This window comes from Podarcis cretensis (assembly GCF_951804945.1).
Source record: "Podarcis cretensis genome assembly, chromosome: 17".
Classification (NCBI taxonomy): Eukaryota; Metazoa; Chordata; class Lepidosauria; order Squamata; family Lacertidae; genus Podarcis; species Podarcis cretensis.
In genome coordinates this window covers 7,562,501-7,585,535 of record NC_137187.1, presented here as the reverse complement: position 1 = coordinate 7,585,535, position 23,035 = coordinate 7,562,501, and the positions used below count along the sequence as shown (strand labels likewise).

At 45.1% G+C, this 23,035-nt stretch overlaps 1 protein-coding gene and 1 long non-coding RNA gene across 2 annotated transcripts in view; both read right to left on the bottom strand.

Annotated features, from left to right (window-relative positions):
* Window positions 1-9,628, bottom strand: part of B4GALT1 (beta-1,4-galactosyltransferase 1) — a 57,792-nt gene extending 48,164 nt beyond the window's left edge. The window contains exon 1 of the mRNA XM_079959706.1: window positions 9,271-9,628. Coding sequence (XP_079815832.1) covers window positions 9,271-9,508 — 238 coding nt within the window. The 5' untranslated portion in view covers window positions 9,509-9,628. The remainder of the gene's footprint in view (window positions 1-9,270) is intronic.
* The window catches only part of LOC307206634, a 153,280-nt gene that overhangs the window by 48,164 nt on the left and 82,081 nt on the right, over window positions 1-23,035 (bottom strand). The gene's annotated exons all lie outside the window — the stretch shown is intronic.

Sequence of the window (23,035 nt, the reverse complement as noted above, 5' to 3'; positions counted from 1 at the left end):
ATTTAACTCTGTGCCTATATTGACTATATATAAAGTAATTCTCTTGAATAGGAATCAAATAAACACAAAGAAAGTATTTTATAATTACTTTATTATGAAATAGTAAGTAAACAGAAATATGAAAAATTATAAAATACTTTATTTTTAAATCTTTCGAATTTTCCAATTTTTCCCATGGCACACCAGGCAACATCTCGCGGCACACTAGTGTGCCGCGGAACAGTGGTTGAAAAACACTGGGTTAGAGGATAGTGCTGGTAATGCCAATGTGTTGATCTCCAGTGTAGATCTTCAGAGTCTGGGCAGGCTCCATAACAGCAGTCCTTTAAGTAACCCAGCCCCAAACCATGTCTGCACTCCACAAAGGCAGAAGAACTGCATGACTTGAGCAACAGAGGAGGGAGGAAGAAAACACATTATCTATTCCAAGGTGAAGAGAAAGAAAGCGGTGGATTTCGCCATGCTTCACTGTAGCTGCAGAACAGACCTCTCTGAGCAACTGGGCACCCAGCTTATATAGGCATTCTGCCAATATTGAAAAACAGTCTGTTGATAATTCAGGACGTTGGCTGCGATGGGAAGACGGAAGGCATGCCAAACTTCATAGATTACACTTGAGCTCCATGCAGTGTCTAAACAAACAACTTGGGTTCTTTGGAACCCTCCCAACACATTTTCAAAAGAGGGTGAGAGAAAAGAATATTCCTTTAGGGAGAACATGAGGCTTGCGTCGCGCCCTGAAGTTTCCTGACTAACCTGAGGAGAGTAAGAAACATAGAAAATGGGCAAGAGAATGAAGAAGAAGAGGCAGAAACCAGCTTGGATCAAAGAGATGAAATTCCACACACAAAAAGCTAAGCCAAATGGGGGCTCACTCACATTTCTGCTTTGTGCAGATTTTTAAAATGATTGACGTTTTATTATGTTTTATGTGTGCTGGAAGCCACCCATAATAAGCTGCGGCTTTCCCAGCAAAAGCAATGGGACAATAAAAAAGCAACAGGACATGGACCTAGAAATCCCAGCTCAAAAGAAAATTGGGATGAGCCTGGAGTCTTTGAGACACATTGTTAAAGTCACAGGTTCCTGATGGGAAGGAACACCTCAGCACAGAATGCGTTTAGACTGAGGATGACGCTAAATGGAAGAGGCACTACAAAATATATGCCGAGTCACAACCAGTGCAGACAGGTTGGGCCGCCCTAAGGGGCAGAGTTGAGAGGCAAGAGCCAACTGAGTCTCTCAAGTTGTGGCTGGATTTGGTCTTGCGTGACAAAAACAACCCATGTGGGAACTGGAAGTATGGCCAACAGTCAGAGGTGTTGGGAGCTGTAGTGTGTGTGTGCGCTCAAGACATCGATTATCAGAGGCTCACTATATCAGGCTCCTATTGGAAGACCGGACAAACGCTAGAACATTAGCAGTGGCGAAATTTTTATCAGTGGTTGCAAGAACCAATGATCCCTATCTTTAAGTCCGAACAAAATGCTTGTTTAACCTGGAGGGAGGCTGTCTGAATTGTGCATTGCTTTGTAACGATTTGTTGGGTCTTTGGACCGTAATATATATATATAATATATATATACAAGGGCAACCAGCCTATGCCAAAGTCTGCTTCCTCTCAGAGTGCCGAATGCACAGCTACCTAAAGGTAAAGGAATCACGTTGTTCTGGGGCACATGCAGAGTTCCAGCTGAATCAAGTTCCTTAGTAACATTCTCAATTGGTACCAGTCTGCCCAGAAGTTTTAAATGAAACCAATAACTTTAGTATTTAACAAACCATCAAATTCCAAAAACTATTGTTGTTAAAATTTGTATACTGGAACAAATTTGTAACTTGGAACAAAGCAAAGATTAATAATAAATTATTGTTTCAGGAACTGTGGCAAGAGAAGAAAAGGGGCTTCCTAAATTGTAGCAAATGTCTGGGAACACCCAGTTCTGGGAACAACAACTACTGAAGTGGGTATGGAACAAAACAGTGCCTGCAAGGGAGATCAGCAGGAGCCTGATTGTCTAAGTTGCTAAGAAGAGGCCCATGAAGCATCACTTTAATATATATATAGTCCTCGATACTAGACATATATATAATGGCTGGGTGGGAACAGGACTAAAGTACAATTAACAGAAACAGCATAAAGGACACAAGGATGCACCAAATATATAAAATCTCTAGAAGCTGGAGAAGTGGAAAATAACTTAAGCCAGATATTTCTTTTCTTAATTTAGGAAAATTCATACCCCACCCTTCCCAGCTGCTGCTCCCGGGGTGGCTAACGAAACAAACATACAATTGAAACAATAAATCAGATTTCAACCAATAAAAAGCACCATATCCCACAACAACATGGAGGGTTGGAATCAGGTTCAACCAAGGCTTACAAAGTCACAGCTGCTGCATCTTGAGCCATGAAAAGACCTGCAAAAGTGTCAGAACAAAACTATGTTCAAAACTTTTTGCTCCAGCGATAAACCTGGCCACTGGCTGGAGTTTCTGAACCATCTTCAGAGACAGCCCTATGTAGAACGCACTGCAGCAATCTAACCTAGAGGTTACCAGAGCATAGACAACAGTAGTTAGGCTATCTCTGCCCAGATAGGGGCATGACTGGGCCACCAGCCAAACCTGATGGAAGGTGCTCAGTGCCACTGAGGCCATCTGAGCATCAAGTGACAGCAAAGGAGTATCCCCCAAGCGATGTACCTGCTCCTTCAGATAAAGTGTAACCCCATCAGGAGCAGGCCAACTCCCAGCCATCTGGTCTAGCGATCCACCCACTAACAGTGCCTCAGTTTTATCCGGACTGAGCTTCAGTTTGTGGGCTCTCATCCAATCCACTATTGAGGCAAGACACTGGTCCAGCACTTCCTTTTTTTATTATTATTATAAGATATTTATTAAAAGGGACGCAGGTGGCGCTGTGGGTTAAAGCCTCAGCGCCTAGGACTTGCCGATCGAAAGGTTGGCGGTTCGAATCCCTGCGGCGGGGTGCGCTCCCGCTGCTCGGTCCCAGCGCCTGCCAACCTAGCAGTTCGAAAGCACCTCCAAGTGCAAGTAGATAAATAGGGACCGCTTACCAGCGGGAAGGTAAACGGCGTTTCCGTGTGCGGCTCTGGCTCTGGCCAGAGCAGCGATGTCACGCTGGCCACGTGACCCGGAAGTGTCTCCGGACAGCGCTGGCCCCTGGCCTCTTAAGTGAGATGGGCGCACAACCCCAGAGTCTGTCAAGACTGGCCCGTACGGGCAGGGGTACCTTTACCTTTTTATTTATTAAAAATTTCAAAAATAATACATTGTAAGACAAAAAGAAAAGAAAAACAAGAATACAAAAATACAAAAAATAAAAGCAATTTAAAAACACATAAAGTTTCCATTTACTTATTTTCTTTTGACTTTTTTTCCAGACCTCCTCATACCTCCCTTTCTTATATTCCAATTCAATTTGTTTGTTCAGCAAATCCTCACCACTGATTCTTTTGATTATTTCAAAACCTTATTTTCCATATCTTTTATACATTACAGCTGAAAACCGCTTAATTTCTATCCAATATCATTCTAACATTCCTTAATTTTACAATATTTCTGCAAATAGTCTTTAAACTTCTTCCAATCTACTGGTCCAGCACTTCCATTGCCTCACCTGCAGACGTAAAGGAGAAGCAGAACTGTGTGTCATCGACATATTGCTGACAATGTACTCCAAACCTCCAGATAACCCCACTCAGCAGTTTCGTATAGATGTTAAATAGCACAGGGGATAAAACTGAACCCTGAGGAACCCCACTGAAGAACACTCCCCAGGCAACATCCTCTGGGTGTCACCCACCTCTAACTCGGACAGCTGCTCCAAAGGAATGCCATGGTCGATGGTATCGAAAGCTGCCGAGAGGTCAAGGAGAATTAACAGAGACACATTTCCCCAGTCCCTCTCCTGATAGAGATCATATACAGGCGGCGAAAGCAGTTTCTGTGCCAAAACCAGGCCTAAAACCTATTTGAAATGGGTCGAGAAAATCTAGAATCTGGCATGGGGCTCTTGTTTCTTTTAATGTACAGTGGTACCTCGGGTTAAGAACTTAATTCGTTCCAGAGGTCCGTTCTTAACTTGAAACTATTCTTAACCTGAAGCACCACTTTAGCTAATGGGGTTTCCTGCTGCTGCCGCCGCGCCACTGGAGCTCAATTTCTGTTCTCATCCTGAAGCGGAGTCTGTAACCTGAAGCATATGTAACCTGAGGCATATGTAACCCGAGGTACCACGGTATACATTTCCTCCTCTCTCTCTCTCTCTCTCTCTCTCTTTAAAACAGTGTTTCTATCCTATTTGTATTATATACATTTCCTCACACAGTATCTATCCTATTCATATTGTAACTGTACATGGGGCATTAAAAAAAAAAAGTAACTCTAAGAAAGGAGAGGCAACAAATTCAAGCACTTGCTAAGGAAAAACACAGTTTCTGGGGTTGGGGTACGGGGACAAATATTCAGCATGGACAATATCTGAAAAACTTACAAAATGACTGCTTAAATAGCCAGGGGGCCCAATGAGCCCCACAGAGAGAGCAATCCATTTCCCCCCCAGACCCTCTAGGACAGGCTTCCTCAACCTTGGCCCGCCAGGTGTTTCTGGCCTACAACTCCCATGATCCCTAGCTAGCAGGACCAGTGGGAAGGGATGATGGGAACTGTAGTCTCAAAACATCTGGAGGGCCGAGGCTGAGGAAGGCTGCTGGTTTTTGTAGCAGCAAAAGGGGGGAGGAATTAAGTGGGTTGAGCAGAAAAGTTCAAACGTATCAGCCTAGGTCATGGGTGAAGCCAGGGGGCAGCTGTCCCCCCCCCCCCAAATCAAGCAAATCAAAAAAAATACTTAACTGACCAATTGCATCACAGATAACTCAGTTCTGCCCCCCTAACATAAAGCCTGCCCCCCAATAAATCCTGGCTATGCCCATGGCTGGGACATGCGTGGCGTTGTGGGTTAAACCACAGAGCCTAGGACTTGCCGATCAGAAGGTCGGCGGTTCGAATTCCCGCGACGGGGTGAGCTCCCGTTGCTCAGTCCCTGTTCCTGCCAACCTAGCAGTTCGAAAGCACGTCAAAGTGCAAGTAGATAGATAGGTACCGCTCCGGTGGGGAGGTAAACGGCGTTTCCATGCACTACTCTGGTTCGCCAGAAGCGGCTTAGTCATGCTGGCCACATAACCCGGAAGCTGTACGCCGCCTCCCTCGGCCAGTAAAGCGAGATGAGCGCCGCAACCCGAGTCAGCCACGACTGGACCTAATGGTCAGGGGTCCCTTTACCCTTTACCTATGCCCATGGCCTAGCTCAGTGAGCAAATCTTCTGCCCTCTAGCAATCAGATCATTCATTTGATGAGCAGGGAGCTGTAATAGCTCCTTTGAAGCTGATCTGTACAGCTCAGCTGAGGAGGGTGAATGCAGCACCCAAACCAAAACCGGATTGCCACCCTTGAGCTAAAGGAACATCCAGGACACATGCATGATGGTCAGGGAAATATTCCACAGAAGTGAATATAAACAGAAACAGCAACGTGGATGTTAAAGATATTAGCAGGGCCGTCTTACCCATAGGCGCTAGGGGTGCAGGGCACCTGGGCGCCGGGCTCTCAGGGGTGCCAGGCCGAGAGTCCAGGGCCCAAGAGTTGAGTCTGGGGAAGAGCCTGCCCCTTGGTCGGAGCGCCACAGCGGGTGGCTTTGTGTCGTGAGTTTGGGGGCAACTGAGCCAGTCAGACACTGAGGCGGCTGGCTGGCTCCGCCCTCCTGCGCACCTGGGACTGGGCAACCTGGGGGAGGTGCAGGGTGGATCTTTGCACCCCGTTGCCACGTATGCTTAAGACAGCCCTTGATATTAGAACTGGAACAAATACAGTGGTGCCCCGCAAGACGAACGCCTCGCAAGACGGAAAACCCGCTAGACGAAGGGTTTTCCGTTTTGGAGGCGCTTCGCTAAACGAATTTCTCTATGGGGTTGCTTCGCAAGACGAAAAAATCTTGCGAGTTCCCGTGGGTTTTTTTCGCCCCCCCTTTCCTAAGCCGCTAATCTGCTTATCAGCTGTTCTGCTGATAAGCCGCTTAACAGCTGATCGCTAAAAGCCGCTAGACCGCTAATAGCGCTAATCCGCTAAGCTGTCAATGGGCTTGCTTCGCAAGACGAAAAAACCGCTAGACGAAGAGAATCGCGGAATGGATTCTTTTCGTCTTGCGAGGCACCACTGTACCATTTGGACACGTACCCCCAAAACTGCAAACCTAACTCTAGCAATTCCGAGAAGCTTCTGACTTGTTTTTCCTGAGACACCAGCATGCTCACCCATGGCATGCATAGTGATGCTAGGGTGTGGCAATCACCCTTAAGATTAAAACTGAATGCAGAAATGTGGGCAGGTGAGAGCAAGAACATTACAGAAACATAGTTCCTGTTGCTGCTGCGTAGGGATCATTTATTCAAAGGAAACATATCCACTGGGTTAGCGCATCCCCTGAGTTGTTTGGCTCCTAAATGATGTCTAACAAACTATTCCGAGGAGGCGGAGGCTACAATGGTAGAAAGAAAATATGACTAGGTTATAAACTTACTGTACACAACTTCAGGGAGGCAGTTTATAAATCTGCAAAATTAATAATGAACAAAGCAAACTGTATTAACATGGAGGTGTTGCAGCAAGTGTAGGTAGCTTTGCATGCCCACTGGCCCAGCTATGGAGCAGACTGAGGCCTGCATTTCTGCTGGTTCCTGGTTCAGCAGATGAAAGGCAGGGGGATATTATAGCAGTGCACACTAGCGTGGCAATATGCCATACGCTGGACCACTTTTGGCACACTTGCTAAAGAGGTTCGCTCTCTTTCCAGCGGGAAAGATCCAGAACAATACAGAAATGGAGATTGCTCACAGGGTTCTGTGGCGGGTCCAGAAAGCTGTCCACGGATAATGTCTGGACAAAATATAAAGACTTATTGGAGAATAAAACTCCAAGGTGGCTTTCACCGCTGGAAGCTAAGGCCCGAAAAAAACCCAATATGGAGGTCAAATGGCCAAAATATTGGGAAATATTAGAAAAAGATGGAGACAATTGGAAATTGCAGAGTTTGGAGAAAATGAAGGATAAAGTGCGAGACTGGTTACATTACGCTCAGATTAAAGAAGTCTTTAAAAATGATAAAAAGGTAGGGTTCCAGGTGGAGAAATCGAAGTTGGAAACAGAATTGTTAGAACCAAAGGCTAAGGTATTATCAAGAATGTATAACTTGCTGTTAAAATGGAATACACAAGACGAAATGGTTAAATCGGTTATGATAAAATGGGCTCAGGACATTGGGCATAATATTATGTTTGAGGACTGGGAAAGGTTGTGGACCACTGGGCTGAACTTCACTGCATGTAATGCTCTGAAGGAAAATGTAATGAAAATGATATACAGATGGTACATGACCCCAGTTAAACTCGCCAAAATATACCATTTGTCTGATAATAAATGTTGGAAATGTAAAGAACATGAAGGTACATTCTTTCACCTCTGGTGGACTTGCCCTAAAGTGAAGGCCTTCTGGGAAATGATATATAATGAGTTGAAAAAGGTATTTAAGTATACCTTCACTAAGAAACCAGAGGCCTTCCTTCTGGGTATTGTCGGCCAGAAGGTGTTAAAGAAGGACCGAACATTTTTTATGTATGCAACAACGGCAGCAAGGATACTCATCGCTAAGAGCTGGAAAACTCAAGATTTACCCACACTGGAAGAGTGGCAGATGCAGCTGATGGACTATATGCAACTGGCCGAGATGACTGGTAGAATCCGAGACCTGGGAGAAGAGAGGGTTGAGGAGGACTGGAGGAAATTCAAGATTTATTTACAAAAATATTGTAATTTGGTTGAATGTTAAGAAGGATGCTAGATCATAAGCAATAGCCTACCACTGAATTAGATCTGATTTTGACGATAAGTGAGATTAAGGAAATATAAATTTATTGGAGAATTGTTAGATTTTATTTAAATGAGCGGAGATAAGACTGTAAGCAAGTGGGTAATTTGCTTGAAAATTTTTTTTTTTCTGTAATGATGTAAGTGTGAGCGTGAGACGCGGGGGAGTCCAAAGAAGTGATGAAACTATGTTATAATATAAGTAATGTTGATTATTTATGCATTTTTATTCAAAAACTTTAATAAATATGTATTAAAAAAAACAACAGAAAGCTGTCCACGGATAAAATTAAAAAGTTAAACCAGCGACACGTCTCCTTCAGTAAGGGGAGAGAACATGTTTGTCTAGGGGCGAGGAAGAAGTGCCTCTTCAGCAACGTGGCACATGTGATCCATCCACTTATATTCCTTTCACAAACATTGTCAGAAGTTGCACTGTGGGACTGTTTAGTTGCACTTCAGCAAGACAGATTTAGAGCTATCCAAGAGCGACTCCGGAAAGGTGGGGGGAGTTTTGAGGGAGGAAAGGGGTGGCTGTAGCAGAAGAGGAAGTTATGAGCAACAGCCCATTTCGAAGCACGCTTACTTCAGCCCAAGTCCCACTGAACTCAAAGGAAGTTCCCTGCGCGCAAGTGAGCAATGGCGCTAAGCAGCCACGCAGTCCGATCCTGTGCGTATTTACGCAGAGGTCCCGCTTAGCTCCGCTGGGCCCCCCTTCCAAATAAGAGCGCAGACAGACTTTATGGGGTAAAAGATGCCGCTCTTCACCCATTTTACAAGGGATACAAAAGCTATGGGGCATTGTGTTCCTCGGCAGACCCACCCCCCGCGTTTCATGTACTATTTAGCCCGACGAAGAACTCTGGAGAACTCAAAAGCTTGCTCGCCGTTTTCAGACGGTTGAGACCAAGCCATTGCCCAGTTTGTGTAACAAGCCATACTAGGGAAGAATCCCTAGCGCGCTAGCTGTTTATTATCCTGGAGAAAGTTCCGCTACGTTTAATCCAAAGGAAAGAAAAAAGGGATAGTATAAAAGGGAAAGGAGAGGCGCACGCGAATCCGCGCCCGGGTTGAGAAGAGGCTTCCGAAAGAAGGACGGGCCGTCGAGGAAGCAGGAAAGGGGAGGGGAGAAAGTGGGGGGCTGGGAGGAAGAGCCGGGGAAGCGCGTGGGGTTCAGGAGGAGAGAGGCTAAGGAGATGGGGGGGGGACCCGCGACGGCAGCGTGTTGGGCAAAGGGCCGTCGGGGCTGGCGATGGAGAGGGTGGGTGGGGGGAACACGAGGGCGCCAGCTGGAGGGCGAGAGGCCGGCCGAGCCCGGGACTTACCCAGATGCGGAGAAGGCTCGGGGCAAGAGGCGTCCGGCTTGGAGGCATTGGGCGCCGCGGCCGCGGGGTCTTTCCGAGAGGGCGCCGGGCCGCGGGGCGCCGCCGCTTCCAGGCTCCACTGGAAGCTGAGCGTGCTGCCGGCCAAGCAGTAGAAGACGACGGCCAGGAGGTGGAGGACGCAGAAGATGACCAGCAGGCGGCAAGCCTTCTGCAGCGAGGCGCCGGGCAGCTCCTTCATGGTGCGCGCCCTCAGTGCTGCTCCGAGCGCCGCATCCGAGGGCGCAGCATCGCGGCGCGCTCGGCAGGCCGGGGAAGCGACGGCACCGCTACAAAGGCGCCCAGGCGCTCCGCAGCCGCCTGCCTGCCTGCCTGCCTGCCTGCCGTCCTTGCCCGGCGCGGAGGGGAGGGGAATTGTGATGTCAGGCTGGGACTCCGCCTTTCCCCGCGGCGGAGGGCGGTGGCTCCGCTTGGGGAGCTCCTCCTCCTCCCCCTGGAGGAAACCCGCGACCTGGAGCCCTTGCTTTGCCAAGTCTCCCGGAGGCTGCGAGGAGGCTCCGCCACGCTCACCCTGAAAGCAAACCCGCCTTGAACCTCCCTAAGCCGGATGGCTGACTGTGGAGGATTTCCCACCCCCCCAAATTTTTTTATTAGTTTTCACAACATTATAAACAAACAATCAAATAAACAAACAAACAAATAAGACAAACAAACATAAATCATAGCCTTATTAAAAATCACACTTATTAACATTGTTAAGTGACTTCCTCGCTTCCCCTCGGTTGAATTTCATTGCATGTCCTTTTAACGGTTTTCCAAATCACAGTTCTTATAAAATTTAACTTAAACATTAACATCCTTAGATCTTCACATTATGAAATTAAACATATTAATTCATCACTTAACTGAAATAAAATCCTAAGCCAATTAAGCATCTGCAAGCTGTTTTCAGTTAATTTAACTTAACATATTTAACTAAATAATCATTAAATTTAACCCACTCTTCCTGATATTCCTCCTCCTTCTGAACGCGGACTCTTGCGGTTAGGTCGGCTAGCTCCGAAAAACCCATCATCTTCATCTGCCATTCTTCTATCGTTGGAAATTCTTGGGTTTTCCACTTTTTAGCTAACAAAATACTAGCAGCAGTTGTGGCATACAAAAATAATTTAAGATCTTTCTTGGGCAGACTTTGGAGGATTTGGTGCAGGGAAGGCTGCGTTCACACAACCTATTCATGCGCTCTTCGTGTACACGCGTTTGCCCGGCTTATCTAGCGCGCCCCCTGGCGGTGACTTTGAGTGCGCGCCGGCAGGCAGGTCTGGCGCTAAATCCTCGCGTGTGTATGGGTTGCTGGCTGCTTGTTCTGGGTTCGAGACAAGCACGTGCGAATGTGCACATTGCTCTGAACGAGGTGGGTAGACCGAGGCAGTCGTGTTCTCGGTTTTAGTACTGTGAACTGTAGGGCGGAGGGCATCTTTTTGAATTGTTGTCCCCGGTTAAATAATGAGCATTCAAGCTACATGCAGTAAGCCAGAACATCAGAACCTTTCACGTTGGTGCCTTAGTTTTCTACCAGGAAGGACTTTAGTTTTTTAAGGGCAAGGCCCTCAGAGAGATGGCTGGCGCCCAGGTGTCAGAAAATGAGTGGCAACACCTCAAATCTGCCATTGTTTCCTGCACCTCCAGTCATTACAATTTTAAGAATTTCATAGCTATCCTGTGACAAACTAGTGCTTTTCAGTGGAAAGGAAGCCAGTGTGATGTAGTGGTTAAGAGCGGTGGACTCGTAATCTGGTGAACCGGGTTCGCTTCCCGCTCCTCCACATGCAGCTGATGGGTGACCTTGGGCCAGTCATACTTCTCTGAAGTCTCTCAGCCTCACTCACCTCACAGAGTGTTTGTTGTGGGGGAGGAAGGGAAAGGAGAATGTTAGCCGCTTTGAGACTCCTTCGGGTAGTGATAAAGCGGGGTATCAAATCCAAACTCTTCTTCTTCTTCTTCCTGTAATCTCTCAATTCCTGGAAATTGCACAATATTTCTGCATGTCATTATTGAACGGGCCTTTTTCTTTTCTAAACTTGTGTTTCTTAGTATCTTTGCATTCACTTACATAGATACCTTGTTAGTTTTATTTGCTAATTTCTTGTAACAAAAACTCCCAAGTGCTTCTTTATTATCTCAATTCAAGGTCCCATGTTGTTGCTGTTCTCCCACTTGTCTGTCTGCCTGCCCACCCTCCCGTTGCAGCATAGGATCAGAACAGTGTCGGATTTAGGGCGGTGTGGGCAGCTCCCCTGCACAGGGCACTGAGCTGAGGGGGCTCAAAATTGAAAACAGCCATAATCGAGAAGGTGCATTTGGGGACGCCGAATTTTGGCCTTGCACATGGTGCCATATTACGAAAGATGAACAAAGTCCACCCCGATCAGAACCAAAATCTCCCTGTGCCAGCGAATCACGGTGACACTAATGTAGCGAGGCCATTGTACCAGGGGCACAGTGCCGAAGCTCTTACGCAGTCTGTCTGACCTCCTCCTAAAATAAATTGGCAAGCAGCTGACACTGACTGACACACACACACACACACACACCATTCTAGGAGGAGGAAGTTATGTGCCCAGGGTAACGGGAGCAAAGCATTTGGGTTTATTGCAGAGAGTAGCCCTTATATTTGTTGGATCAGCAAGTTCATGTTTGAGCTTTTAAAGACCTCTTGTGTGAATATAATCCAGAGCCAGAGATTTGTTAATTTTTAACTTGTCAAGAAGTCCTGGAGCTTCATCTCTTGTCAATACTATTTTCCTAAGTTCTTCAGACTCCTTTACTGAAAATGTCGGTATTTGCAACAGTGAGTGACGCAGAGGATAAATTCAGCTGCAACTCATTTTTCTTAGAAGACGGCTATGCAGATTGTGAGTTCTGTTCCAAATACATCTGCTTTTAAAGCAGCAGAATCTGGGTTGCAGCTGAACTTTGAAAAACAAGATTATGCATGGCAAAGTGTTCCAACAAACAAAGCTCAGGTATTTTAATCACTCACACCTTATTTTCTGGGGTAGCTTTAGAAATTAGGTGTAATTAATGCACAGGAGTTGACTGACCAGCCCACCCAGATTCTCCCCGGTTCTTCATTTCCTGCAGAGAATGTGAGATGGGTGGGGTATTGCACCTTTGAATGGCATAAAATGAAAGAAAGCTCAGTTCACACCCTATTGAACTAATGGCATTTCCAGATGACCAGTTTATTGAGAGTTCATCCTAATTTGTTTGCAAAGAAGTTAGATAATGTTGCATCAAAACAATCCCCCCTCCATCCTTTCTAGTCACTTTCCTTCTTGCAAAAAAAAAAAGTCTGGAGGTTTTTTTGTGGGGGGGGGGAGGCAAAGTAGGTTTGTGGCACAATCTAAATTGAATCCTACTCTGGAATAGCCCCAAATTAATGATTTAAACTGACATATGGTGCAGGAACACTACACACAGGTGAGTTTCCTGAATAATTAAAAAAATCATTTTAAGCAGGGATTATATTGTGCAGGCCAGGCCATAGGAAGAATGAAGCATTTGGTGGCCAAGGACCGCATAGGGACACAGCTTGTTGAAGCAGCCTGGACAGAAAGCTGCTAGCCTACTCTAGGTCTATATAAAGGGGCAGGCTCGTGGGCTCAGCCACCAGGATTTTAGCCACATCTGTTGCTGGTTTGTCTCTGGTTTGTACAATGGAGTATGCCTCCAGGGGTGAAGTCAAACTGTTGTGTTAGCGGCACCAAAGTGACCTCTCTGGGGTGCAAGCCTGAGCAGTGTGTATGGAGGTCCCGGGCTTCACTGATATGGTCCAAAGGAAAGCAGAGCAATATATTGCTGGAAGGAGATGTACAAGCTGCTATCCAACCATCTTAGGGACTCCACTCAGGATTTGTGTACGGTTTACTCCTTAGCCTTGTCTTCTCCCGAAGATATCTCCAAAGGCAATGGACGTTTAAGATCGGAGTTTTCCTTCTCCTAAGTGGGCTACTTTCCCAGGTTGACAATCCCCATCTGCCTCTCACTTCCCTCTGTGGCACATGCAGAAATTGCCTTCTTGACCGTTGGATCCACTATTGGTCTTGTCCACTCAATCCATCAGTGCTTGTCGTCGAATGCAGGCCAAGTCCCTAACTCATGGAGGGTTTGAGATCCATTGGCTTCCCTCACCTGGTTTAGCTGTCCAGTCCAAACCATTTCCTAGGGTGTGGACTGTCATATGCTGACAGTTTCTAGGAGCCATGGATGACAGCTGGGTGCAAGATGGGGACCAACGGTAAACAAACTACCCCGTAAAGAGCACAACATGTCCTGTAACATTCCATACTACTCCATTATTATTGCTGCACTGGCTCCCGGTGGGGTACAGGATCAGGTTTAAGGTGCTGGTTTTAACCTTTAAAGCCCTATACTGCCTAGGACCCTCGTACCTGCGGGACCGCCTCTCCTGGTATGTCCCACAGAGGAACTTACGGTCTTCAAAAAAAAACATCTTGGAGGTCCCAGGCCACAGAGGGTTTAGGCTGGCCTTAACCAGAGCCAGGGTTTTTCGGCTGTGGCTCCGATCTGATGGAACGCTCTGCCACAAGAGATTAGGGCCCTGTGGGACTTGACATCTTTCCACAGAGCTGTTCCACCAGGCCTTTGACCACGGCACAGCCTGACTCCCTCCTTTGGCAATCTTCACAGAACTCTAGCCCAATGGTTGCCATCAATTTGATTTGAATTAATTTTATAATGAAATGATTTTAGAATGTTGTATTATTTTATTGTTGTTAGCTGCCCTGAGCCCAGCTTCGGCTGGGGAGGGCGGGATATAAATAAAAAGATTATTATTATTATTTATTATTATATACCTCACTTATGCATATAGGTAATAAAAACAAGCAGGCATAAAAACAAACACTAAACTACTGCTACGTAATCCAACAAGGAATACAAATCTTGTTAAGTTCCCAAGTACAGTGGTACCTCGGGTTAAGAACTGCACTGCCGCCGCACAATTTCTGTTCTCATCCTGAAGCAAACTTCTTAACCCGAGGTACTATTTCTGGGTTAGCGGAGTCTGTAACCTGAAGCACCTGTAACCTGAAGCATCTCTAACCTGAGGTACCACTGTAATGTATATCGGTCTGTATTGTCTCGTACCTTCTTATACCAATAAAGAATGATACCATAGTCATTTCCAAACCAGATAAAAAAGACATCATATTTCAGCAGCATGAAATACAACTTTAAGCTCACATCCCATCCATGCAACCCAGCAGAACATAAGGCGGCTTTTGCCCAGCCAGCTGGCCTGCAAATGTTCTGGGCCCCAGCTCTCATCTGTCCCAGTGAGCACAGCTGGGCTGGCCACCAGGTTAGCAGATGGCTGGCAGAAGTCATCCATGAAGTATGACTGTGTACCTAATTCCAAAGACTCTGCAGACAAAGGCTAGCAGCGCTTCCCGAACTGATTATATAGGTGTCCATTGCAATGACACGGTACAATCATCTTTGTACACAATCTGACAGATTCAATCACTAAAGTATTGTCTCTTAAGCAGAGTCTGTATTATCTTGATGAATGAATCACAGTCTCTGTTTTGTCTCTGTTTTGCCTTTGGGCAATATCTTTTTATAAAATTGTCGTTAGTGTGTGCACGCACACTCACACATAGCGAAGTTCTCCAGATTGTGGTCTCCTTCCCGTGGCCTCTAGGAATTGAGTCTGTGAGTGGGGGCTATTGGAGTGTTCGCTAAAAGATGATGCCTATTTCACAACAGGGATGCGGGTGGCGCTGTGGGTTAAAGCACAGAGCCTAGGGCTTGCCGATCAGAAGGTCCCCGCGACGGGGTGAGCTCCCGTTGCTCAGTCCCTGCTCCTGCCAACCTAGCAGTTCGAAAGCACGTCAAGTGCAAGTAGATAAATAGGTACCACTCCAGCGGGAAGGTAAACGGCGTTTCCGTGTGCTGCTCTGGTTCACCAGAAGTGGCTTAGTCATGCTGGCCACATGACCCAGAAGCTGTACGCCGGCTCCCTCGACCAATAAAGCAAGATGAGCGCCACAACCCCAGAGTCGGCCACGACTGGACCTAACGGTCAGGGGTCCCTTTACCTATTTCACAACAATTGAGTACAGTAGGCAAGAGACCATTAAGGAACATATCATGTATGTGTGAGTGTAATTATTATTGTTGCTGCTGTTGTTACTGTTGTTGTTATTAAATTTGTATACAGTGGTACCTCAGGTTACATACGCTTCAGGTTACAGACTCCGCTAACCCAGAAATAGTGCTTCAGGTTAAGAACTTTGCTTCAGGATGAGAACAGAAATTGGGCTTTGGTGGCGCGGCAGCAGCAGGAGGCCCCATTAGCTAAAGTGGTGCTTCAGGTTAAGAACAGTTTCAGGTTAAGAACGGACCTCTGGAACGAAGTAAATACTTAACCTGAGGTACTACTGTACTGCCCTTCATCTGAAGATCTTGGGAAGGTTCACAGCATCAAAATACAAAATAAGAACACAAAATATATAAGAAGAACAAGAACAAAACAAACGCATACTCCAATCCCACAAGGGGGTGAGAATAAGATTTTACAAATGCATAAGAACACCACTCTCATCTGTGAAATGTTGGGAGATGGACAAAGCATCATGGGAGCATGTTTTTTTTTTTTTAATCTTCCTGAGGCAGCTAGTGGGGGGAGAATGTGGGGCCATGTTGAAGTGGCCCAGATGCAAAGTGATCTGCAAGGGAATTGCAAGTGAAGTGTGAACTCTGAGAGCAACAATCATCTGGAAGGAAATTTCAACTCCCAGGTTAATATAAGGAAGGGATGCTATATAATAAAATGCAAATAAATTTTGAGGCCACTTCTTACTTTGCCCTGTGCTTCAGGCCTGAGGAAGACACATTTTATTCTTACAAAAGAATTGTCATCATATATAATTTGCTTTGAGGGTGTGTGGTGTTTTTTTGTTTTTACAATCAAGTGGTAATAAATGTTATGAAATAAACAAATGTGTACTGTAAGTGATCTCTGAGTTCCAGCCCTTATGTAGCTAGAAGAGGACAATATCAGCAGGTTTGGGGTGAACTCCAGGATTTGCAGAAGTACAATTATTCAGGAGGAAAACCCTAAGGGGAAGGCGCATCATGCGCCAAACTGCCCAGGGAGGTAAATGCATGCCAAGGGAGCCCAGTGGACTGTGTTGATGACTGACTGTCAGGGACAGAAAAATACAGACTCCTGGACCTTGACAGCAGCACCCCACATTGCAACATTTTGTTACAGGCCCCACTACTTTCCACTAATGGCACAATTGCATGGTTAACTGCACATTACAGGTGTGGGGAACCTGTGGCTCTCCAGTTGTTGCTGAACAGCAACTCTTCCCAGCAAGCATAGCTGATGCCCGGGGGTCATGAGAGTTGTAGTTCAGTGAAATCTGGAGTGCCAAAAGTTCCCCACCCAGAGCTTGGAAGCGAAATGGGACCACCAAAAAACAGCGGAGAGATTTCTGCATACTCAGGGTCTCCTTAGTTACACTAAAGCCGGCATCGGCAAACTCAGCCCTCCAGATGTTTTGGGACTACAACTCCCATTATCCCTAGCTAACAGGACCGGTGGTCAAGGATGATGGGGATTGTAGTCTCAAAACATCTGGAGGGCCGAGTTTGCCTATGCCTGCAGTAAAGTATACAAGCCTGAAAATGCTTATTAAAAACACACACACATGAGCAGCCCAAGAAACACCTACAGACTTATCAAATGTTGATGCCCCCTGAGGCTATAAGAGAAAGGTTTCAGTCTGTACTTCTGCACTTACTTGACTGAGAGAAAATCACATTGAGCTTAGTGATTCTTGCTTCTGTAAAGCTTATGGTACCACAGCATAATGTAAAATCACTTATACAAGCTAATGTTTCCATGGCACTTGTAGAATATGTTCTCAGAATTACAAAGCCACATAAACCGCCTTCATTTATTTTGAAGGATAATGGATTGCTAGCTTCAGACCCACAGCAGAGGTCCTGTGGTTTTAAGAGTTTAATAGAAATAGGGGAGGGAAGTATCTTGGGATTTATAGATTTATTTTTCAGTTGCTTCAGCACTGTGATGTACCTGATTGTATGGGAGCTTTCTCAGTTTCCTGACTCACAAACTGACTGCAGTTCATCCATGTGAGCTTTCTTGTGTAACTGATATACACAATGTACTTTAAAGCATACCCACCCCCCTCAAAACCCCTGGGAACCGTAGTTTACCCTCAATGAGTTACAATACCCACAAACCCTTAACTAACTACAGGACCCAGAGTTATCTGAAGGAAATAATATGCTTCAATTATGTGTTAAGGGTATAATATGAAACCTCAGACAAGCAAACAGTCACAGAAATATTCTACTCCACAGCTTCCAATTATAAGGACAGTTTCTTTTAGCTAATCACTGGTCCCTTTGCAGAGCTGACCTGTTTCTGGCTGAAAAAAAAATACCCAAAGTAATTCATCTATCTCTCTAGAGTTTACTAGCCATAAATAACCTCCGGAGCTGAAGGAGACCTTTACAAGTGTACCTTAATTGGTTATAAAAGTAATTAGGTCCACCTGCTCCTAGTGGAACTGCAACTCAGGGATCACTGCTGTTTTCTCACCATTCCTGAAGTTGTCACCTTGTTTCCTGGGGATGCGACTTTGCTTTTAACAGCTGCATGTCAGGCAGTAGGTCCCCCCAATATTTATCTCCAGGTAGCTGGAAGGTACAACAGCTGAACTTCTGCTTGTCAAGCCACTGTTTATGGAACAAAAGTCCCGATAGAAAAAAAAAAGCTGGCAGCACTAGCTAAGGTTGCCATAAGGCAGCAAAACTTTTAGCTTGCCCTTATTCTGCATCACAGAGCAACTACCAAGCAGTGCCAATGGCAGGCTATTTTACACTCTAGTCAAGGCTAACAGCGTGTACCCCCACCCATGCTAACTTCAATTTTCAAAAGCAGATGTGTTGTCGAAAAAAATAAAAAGCACAAAACTTGACATAAATTGCAAATATAAGTATAAGTATAAATTGCAAATATAAGTAATACAAGAATCTTTATCTTTCTCAAATCCAAAAGAAAACATTTTAGCACACAAATCATATCAAATAATCCTGTTAATTGTGATGTTAAAATTTGTTGTTGTTGTTTAGTCATTTAGTTGTGTTCGACTCTTCATGACCTCCCACCCTGCTCTGCCCCTGTCTCGTTCCACCCCCTTTTTGGGCCACTTCCAGGTCCACAGAGATGAGTGTCTGACGGTCACACCTCAATCGATGCACGTAAAATAGTCGCTGCCTGTACATTTAAAAACACACACCAGCACTCAGACTCCATTGATTCTAGACTAAAATGTGTGTATGCAGAATCAAGTGTCTGGAGCAGGGGTCTGCAACCCGCGGCTCCAGAGCCGCATGTGGCTCTTTTACACCTTTGCCGCGGCTCCGGGGCGGATACTAGCGAGGGGAGGAGGTGCATTGTGCGCCCCGACACTCCCCACTGTGGCGGGCGCTGTACTGGCTGTGACGTCGCATGGGGGCGGTGCGTGCATTAGTCACGCACTATCCCGACGTCACTTTCCCGCCCGCCCGCTACATTGTAAGGGGCATGTACGCTGGTCACTGCATTGAAAGGGGGCATGTACGCTGGTCACTGTTTTGAAGGGGAGTGAAGAACACACACACAAAAAAAGGTAACTTGTTAATTTAACGTTTATTTCTACGAGGAGGAGTAATTCTGAGGGGTCAAACAAAGAAATAATAAAAAAGTGACAAAAAAGTTATTTTTATAATGACGAGTTTTGCGGCTCCCAGTTTTTTTTTTCCTTCGGAAACGGGTCCAAGTGGCTCTTTTTGTCTTAAAGGTTGCAGACCCCTGGTCTGGAGTGAGAAGCAACTGCTGTCCTTTTCAGCTGTGCCCCAGATTGCAGCCTGTTTATTTTGTTCCATAGAATTCAATGGGGGCCACTGAGTCCCAGGCATGGGCGTAGCCAGGATTTTTGTTGGGGGGGGCAGGCTTTTGTTAGGGAGGGCAGAACCTCAGTTAGTTAAGTATTTTATTGATTTAGGTGGGCACCTGCCCCCTGCCCCCTTGGCTAGGCCCATGGTCCCAAGCCAGCCCCTCTCCCCATAGCTTTTCCCTCAGCCCTTTTTCATGGTGGTCACTCGAGAGTGCGATGGGTTAATAAATGCCAAGAAGTGATGAGCATGTCTCCTTAATCCAACATCTTCAGCAGCAATCCTAAAAACACAAAGGTGTAAGGCCCATAGAATATACCAGGACTAATTTCTGAGTAAACACACACCTGTTTGCAGGTTTATTCAAGTGTGGGTCAAGATGAAATGGCGAGGGAGACACCTTAATAATAAGACGATGAAAGGAACAATGTGAAACACACTTATTTATTTCCAGAATGTATGAATGTGGGAAGAAAATACTAATTTCTCACCAAAGCCCTGCAATGATTGCATACTGAAAATGAAAACATTTACCCCCACTGTATTAATGCTGCAAGGGACTTTTTTATGTGTCATTATGACAGGTGGTGGAGGGAGCGAGCCACATTCCATTGAGTGAGCCTGTCCCTGGCTCTGCTACTGGTGTTGGCCCTCTCACTGGTCAAAGCTGAAGGAGTTAAGGGGCAGAGGGGTTAGGAGAGAGACCCGGCTGGGGAAGAGGAAACAGGTTTGTAAACACAACTGAAACCAGCTTAGGTTACATTTTTTAAGTAAACAAAGGGATTTTACTCTACTGAAACATTACTGATTACAACTTCAGAACGAGGTACACGTAATTTTCACCTGTGAGCTGATATATATGTATTAATGAGGTATCTGTCTAAAAAGTGTTAGGAGAGGCAATAATTTTGGAATCAAACGGAAACAGAAAGAAACTAGAAGACCAAAGAAGAATTAATCCTAATCAAAGAGGGATAGTCAACTGTGGACAAAAGATGGACTTGGAGAAAGTCCCCAAAAGAAAGATTAGCCAAGCAAAATCAGAATGCAAGGTGATACCCAGCGCCAAGTGCTTTGAATCTTTAAACTCAATAACCTGTGTTGTCAAGGAAGTGGATACCAGTGTCACAAGGCCCTTCCTTGGACGTCCTTTCTCATACAGTTTAGTGGCCTTAATTTCATGGGCAAAGTAACCCTCCAGGACTATATTGAAAGTTGCCCAGGTTTCTTGCAACATTATCACATCGAAACGTGTTATATACTTGCGAAATGACTCATCCCCTACTTTGTTGGCCCAACCCGCTATGTTCAATGAGATAATATTTAGGCTACTCTTGTCACCGGCGATTTGGCTTCATTGTGGATGGCAGATTGTAGTCAGCTCTCCCTCTGTCTCTGTTATAACACAACCATTCTTGAGGTGTTTGAAGTGTTGTTCTTTCTGGGGTTGTTTGACAGACTTGCCCAGATTGCCAGCCATCAGCAGTAGTGCTCAATTGTTTGTGGGTTTCGGGGGATCGGAGTCAAAAGTAATTAAGTCTGTCTCTGGCAGTCTTGGTGTAACGCTTTCCCCGGGTGGGGCAATGCCTGGCAATGGATGATCTGTTTTCTGTGAAGATGGTGAGTGGTGGATTTCGAGATCTACCGAAGTCCTGGTGGAAGAACTGATTTTTGACACAGGTGAGTTGGGCAAGCATTCTTTGTGTGCTTGGCCATTAAACTCAGGTTTTCTGTCCTGGGGGATGTTTCGGCCAAATTCTCCACCCAGAACCTGCCTTAGTGGCACTGGGGTTTGTGCCTTAAACCTTTGGCAAATGCCTGCTAATGATGAGGGCTTGGATTGATTGGAATCAGTCTGACTGCACAGACGACTCGGCAGTAAAGGCTTTAATTCTGTGTCTTTAAAAACATGCCTCAAGATAATTTTATAATCTTGTAGGCAGGTCTTGTATTTCAGAAGTAGTTTTGGAATAACTGAATCAGTGAATGATAATAAAGGTCTAGAATGCTGAGAGTCCAATGAAAGCAGGTTTACCGTGGTAAGATTGTCGCGCTGGATGTTTAGCAACAGTTTGAAATTTCGCTTTGCACTTGCGATTGAATTCCAGAAAGGGAGCAGACCATTAAAAGTGTAAACATCAAGAACTACTTGAGAGCTTTGCAGGATTAGTTTGCTGTTTTCATGTTTGTTATTCTTTCTGTAAGAGGTTTTACGGGTTCTGGCACAAGAACAGCTGCACCCCTGAGTTTGAAGATCTTGTTAAGAGCCAAACTCTTGGGTGGCAATAGGACTGTTCTGGGTCGCCAACAGCGCCAACTCAGCCAGGAGGGACACTACCTTTTCTAATTTTAGGTTAATTTCCTCTACCATTCTTGCTGTTAACAAACAGTGGTCCGCAAGTACAGTACTTCAGCATAAGGTGGTACACCCTCAGCTCCTTTTTTGGTTTGTTTGTTTTAAATCTCATCTTCTGTAAGATTGGTGGAAGGTGACTGGGGACAAACTAGTGATTCTATTTTTTTTAAAAAAATAATATTTACTGTATTAAAGTTTTGAAAATGTTACAAAAATGAAAAAATACAAAATACAAAATACAAAATACAGAAAAATAAAAACAATTAAAAACATTTCAATCTCTCCATGTCTTGTCTTTCATTTACTTGTTTCCCTGACCTCCTCACACCTCCCTTTTTTGTATTCTAATTCAATTAGCAGTTTCAGCAAATCCTTTCCATTTTTGCTTTTATCTTAATAATTTATCTTAATATATTGTAACTTTACATTCTCACCTATTCATAATCCAATTTTACCTTATTATATAACATTACTGCTAAAAATTTGTGTTACTTTGTTTAACCTTATCTTACCGTAAAACACCTTGAAACTTAAAACTTAATGCTTATTTATACATAACTCCTCATATCATTTCTACTAAAGCCAGACAGTTTCATTCCAACATTTTCCCTAATATTCATTAATTTTACACTAATTCCCCAAATTAAATTTTTTTCTTTATAGACTTTCCAATTTTCATCCAACGTCCCTTTTTCCTGGTCTCGGGTTATGTCAGTCCTTACTGTCCATTCCATTTAGTCCATCAACCTGGTAGTCTTATGTCCGAGGCGCTTAAATCTCTTCCAAGCCCCTTCTGCAGATCTTCTTGTTTATACTCATTGAGGAGTAGGTCTCTGGGGGATTTCAGCCCATAATTATCTCCATCTCCCCTCATCAAACCAGCCCATTCCCCACAGTCCCACTCCCCACAGTCATCAATATAATCCAAAAAATATTTAACAACATATTTCAAAGTCCCTCCAAGTTTAAGAGCCTCCTCAGCTCCAGACCCCCACCGGCCCATTCCAAATTCAGTCTTCCAAAACAACGGCTTATGCTCCTGCAGGGCCTCAAATCTCTCCATTTGTATTGCTTGAGGTACTATCGCAACCTCTTCCATTATCATCTGCCCTTGCATTTGTACAGTCGAACCAGTTTCCTGAGTTGGTCTCTGTATAATTTCTGCGTCAGTATTCCCTATTTGTTCACATTCCCTGACTACAACAGTCATCAAATCCAACTTCTCATTCATCAAATCCATCTTCTCATGCAGCTGCTCCAGCAAAGCACTCATCTTGCAGAAAGCAAGCACCAAAACTTCCTCCAAACACATTTTTGTTCAAGGTCGCTGTCTGCTTCCACGATCTTAATCTCGCAGCTGTGAAGTCCCAAGTAAACTGCAGCAACAATTTGACAAGCTCCCTCTAGAGG